Genomic DNA, 3,785 nt, shown 5'->3' on the forward strand with positions numbered 1-3,785 from the left:
TTTTCTTAAAGATATAGTATATTTCAAATAAACAGTCTACAATTAAAAAAACAAAAACAAAACACACACCCAAGTTGTTAAACCAATTTTCATCTGCTTTTCAAACTCCCCTATTTGGGGAAGATAGATCAGTTGATGGCATGAAGTGGACTGACTATACACATTTCAGGCTAGATTATAGCACTGAGACAGACTTTGGTTGTAGTTGTGAATGACTTGTTGAGGGCTCTCAACCCCATTTAATATATTTTTCTGAACAAAGTCTGGAGGTTGTGAGTAGGATACTGTTTCGCTGGTTCTGTTACAATTGGCAATGTTAGAGTATGAGAGGCTTAGTCCTAAACTAAGTTTCTTAGTATTTCAGTCTTCCAATTCTTTTTTTAAGATTTACATGAAACTGCTGGGAGAATACATAGTATAGGTCAAGGATAGATAACCCTTTTGCCATCGTGTGCCAGGAGTGGGGAGTTAGAGGAGGTTGCACGCATGCATGCTCATTCCCATAATTCTATGTGCCCCACATCTGTGCATGCACATGTGACTCCCCCGCTACCCCCCCGCTCCTGGCACGCAATGACATGGTGGGCCCGGTAGGCCTGTTTTCTCTCTCCCCAGGTTCCAGAGCCTGGGAGGGCAAAAACGGCCTTCCCCACCCCCATGGAGGCCCTCCGGAAGCTGGATATGGCCCATTTGCCAACTTCTGGTGGGACTGGAAGGCCCATTTTTTGCTCTTCCTCAGGCTCCAGAGCCTTTCTAGGAGGTTGGGTAGGATGAAAATGGCCTTCCCACTCCCCTCGGAGGCCCTCCGGAGGCCTGAAATGCACAGTACACACCAAAAGGAGACTTGGGAAGGTAAGTAGAGCAGTGAGGTGGGGGGGCATCGACTGTGCCACGTAATTTAGATTCACTATAAAGCAGGATTTCCTGTTTTCTAGCAATCTAAAATTGCATGGCACAGCTGATCATCAGAAATACCAGTTCGGAGGAACCGGTAGCTTTTTTTTACTACTGGTTCGCCCGACCGGTAGTTTTTATCACTACTAGTTCCCCCAAACTGGTGCGAACTGGTAGCATTTCACCACTGTTCTGGATATTTGACTTCTGGTGGGTTTGTACTCCTCTGACAAAACTTGTGTGCATACTCCTGTACTGATGTCTTCTGCTCAAGGAACAGCTGTGAAAGATGGGGTCTTTGCACAGATTCATCCTGTACACTAATTTCACCAAGATTCACTCATGATCTAACGATCACTAAATGGATCGTTGGAACACACAGTTCTCCAACTGTTCAGATTTTATAGATGTATATGCCACTGTTGTGTGGACAATTTTGGCTTCCACATTCTTTCCAGTTGTGATCTATGAGACTGATTAAACATAATTCATGATCATGTTTAAAGCCCAGAATGCCAATGAGGTTAGATTATATGCAGGATGGCCTCTCTCAGTTTTTGGCTCACTATCCCATTAGGTTTTACAGAATGGCATAGTCCAGGCTCTTCCACCAATGTTGCCCTCTAATGGGTAGCATACCTCCTTGATTGCTGTCTCTGCCTTTAGAATACCATTTCCTCTGACATCCAGAAGGTCCCTACCATCTTAGCCTTCTAAAAAGCTTTGAAAAAGTAGCTTTTCCCACAGCATTGGGGGTTGTGTGAGGCCAGAAATGTTCTCTATGGATATTTGAAGATGCACTGTGGTTTGGAGTGGTAGGGTTAACTGATATAGTTACAAATCCTTTGGATTAATCAAAGTTTGAACTCTATAATTTTCTAATCTATATCAAAGTTCTGCAGCCATTTACAGGCCAAAGATACATTTGGATTTGGGTGGCATATCATGTAGTAAAATAATTTAAAAGTTGTAAGCTCCCAGAGTTGTTGGATACAAGATGGGTAGCAAATAAATTTCATAAATACATAAACAAACAAATAAATCAATTTAATTCAATAAATACACTCCATGGACAATCATGCACCATTTAAGCAAAATCAACAATTACAAACTAATGTTCATGTTAATTTGGAAGCTGTAAGAGTCTATCAGGTTTTGGATCATTGATTTACACATTGTCTATCCAACAACTTTCCTGAAACTTTTCTCAGAGCATCTTTAACATCCTTATTTCTCAGGCTATATATGAGAGGATTGAGTAAAGGGGGCAGGACTGTATACAAGAGAGAAAATATTTTATTGAAATCTCTCACTTCCTCTGTTTTTGGTACCAGATACACAATCACAATGGCTCCATAGAAAATAGAAACAACAATCAAGTGAGAGGAGCAAGTAGAAAAAGCTTTTTGTCTGCCTGTGGTAGATGGGATTTTCAGGATGGCAACAATAATATAGATATAGGAGATCAAAGTTGAAACAAAAGGAGGGAAAGTGATGATCAAAACCACAATGAAAGTAACAAGCTTTACCAGAAATGTGTCACTGCAGGAGAGTTTCAGCAGTGGGAGAGCCTCACAAAAGAAATGGTCAATTTCATTTTGCCCACAGAACTGCAATTGTAAAATCAAGCCCAAATACAGGGTGATGGCTAAAATACTATTGAGCCATGAGCCTGCTGCTAGATGTATGCAGACCTTGCTATTCATAAGAGTTGAATAATGTAAAGGCTTGCAAACAGCTAAGAAACGGTCATAAGACATTACAGAGAGGAGATAACATTCTGTACAAACCAGGAATGAACCAAAATAAAACTGTGTCATGCATCCTTTTACAGAGATGGTGTTGTCTCCAGTCATGAGAGCAGCTATCATCCTGGGAAGAATGGCTGAACTATATATCATCTCCAAGCAGGCTAAATTTCCTAAAAAGAAGTACATTGGCGTGTGCAGGGATTGAGCAAGCACAATTACAATAACAGTAAGGAAATTGGCCACCATAGTTGAAATGAAGATCACTAAAAACACAAGGAACAGAAAGATCTGCAGATGATGGATCTCCCCAAATCCCAAAAGTATAAATTCAGTAATTTCAGTTTGGTTCCTCTGCAGTGCATTCATTATAATGTTTATAATATAATATAGTACAAGGAGAATATTTGAAATAACTGATATAATATTGCATACATTACTCAGAAAATACAATAATAGTATATATGTGTGCTGATCAGTCACTATCATAAAAGAGACAGGGTTGCTGGAATTTAGAATTATAGTGTCAATCTCTAAAAATATTTGGAACAGAAATAAATGCAGAAGATGAAATTTCCAAAATCTCAAGCTGAAAAATTCTAGAGTTATAATTTGTCTCTTGTGTACTAAGTTTCTCATAATAAATATTTGAGGTTATGATTTAAACAATTTGAACATGAAATATATAAATTCTAGCATGCATATACAATTTCATATAGAATTTCTAATTATAGATTACATGAATTTTTAGTACAATTTTCTCAAAACTGGAAATGCATAGATGAGCTCCATATAAAATCCTATAATCCTGATCTGGCATGAAGAACAGCTTGATAGGCATCTGTATTCAACTCTCTTGGGAAAACCTGATTTAACTAAACACACATATATGTAAATATAATTAATATTTTGAAGACTCTGAAAAAGAAATCCCTATTTAATAAAACACATGTTTTCAGTCACACATATGCTCATAGTTAACTTATTGCAAATATATCTGAATAAAACATGCATATAAAAACAACAGGGTATTGATCTAGCTGTGCACTATAAAGCATGAGCAATTTAAATATATAGCTTAAATTCTTTCACAACATGAATTGAATCCAGTTGTCTTTCCAAATCTGTTAATCTAGAAACTAA

The 3,785-nt window shown here is 38.0% G+C and overlaps 1 protein-coding gene across 1 annotated transcript; it reads right to left on the reverse strand.

Moving 5' to 3' along the window:
- Positions 1 to 1,916: 1,916 nt before the first annotated feature.
- Positions 1,917 to 3,366, reverse strand: LOC117668910 (olfactory receptor 5B21-like). Its single transcript, XM_034422963.2, has one exon. It carries the CDS (start codon positions 3,279 to 3,281, stop codon positions 2,055 to 2,057), a length of 1,227 nt encoding a protein of 408 aa, XP_034278854.2. The 5' UTR covers positions 3,282 to 3,366; the 3' UTR covers positions 1,917 to 2,054.
- Between the last annotated feature and the right edge of the window lie 419 nt (positions 3,367 to 3,785).

This window comes from Pantherophis guttatus, chromosome 4 (assembly GCF_059756535.1).
Source record: "Pantherophis guttatus breed Tessera chromosome 4, ASM5975653v1, whole genome shotgun sequence".
Lineage (NCBI taxonomy): Eukaryota > Metazoa > Chordata > Lepidosauria > Squamata > Colubridae > Pantherophis > Pantherophis guttatus.

Excerpts from the sequence above, each read along its gene's own strand:
- LOC117668910 (XM_034422963.2), bottom strand. The coding sequence starts at position 3,281 with ATGAGAAACTTAGTACACAAGAGACAAATTATAACTCTAGAATTTTTC.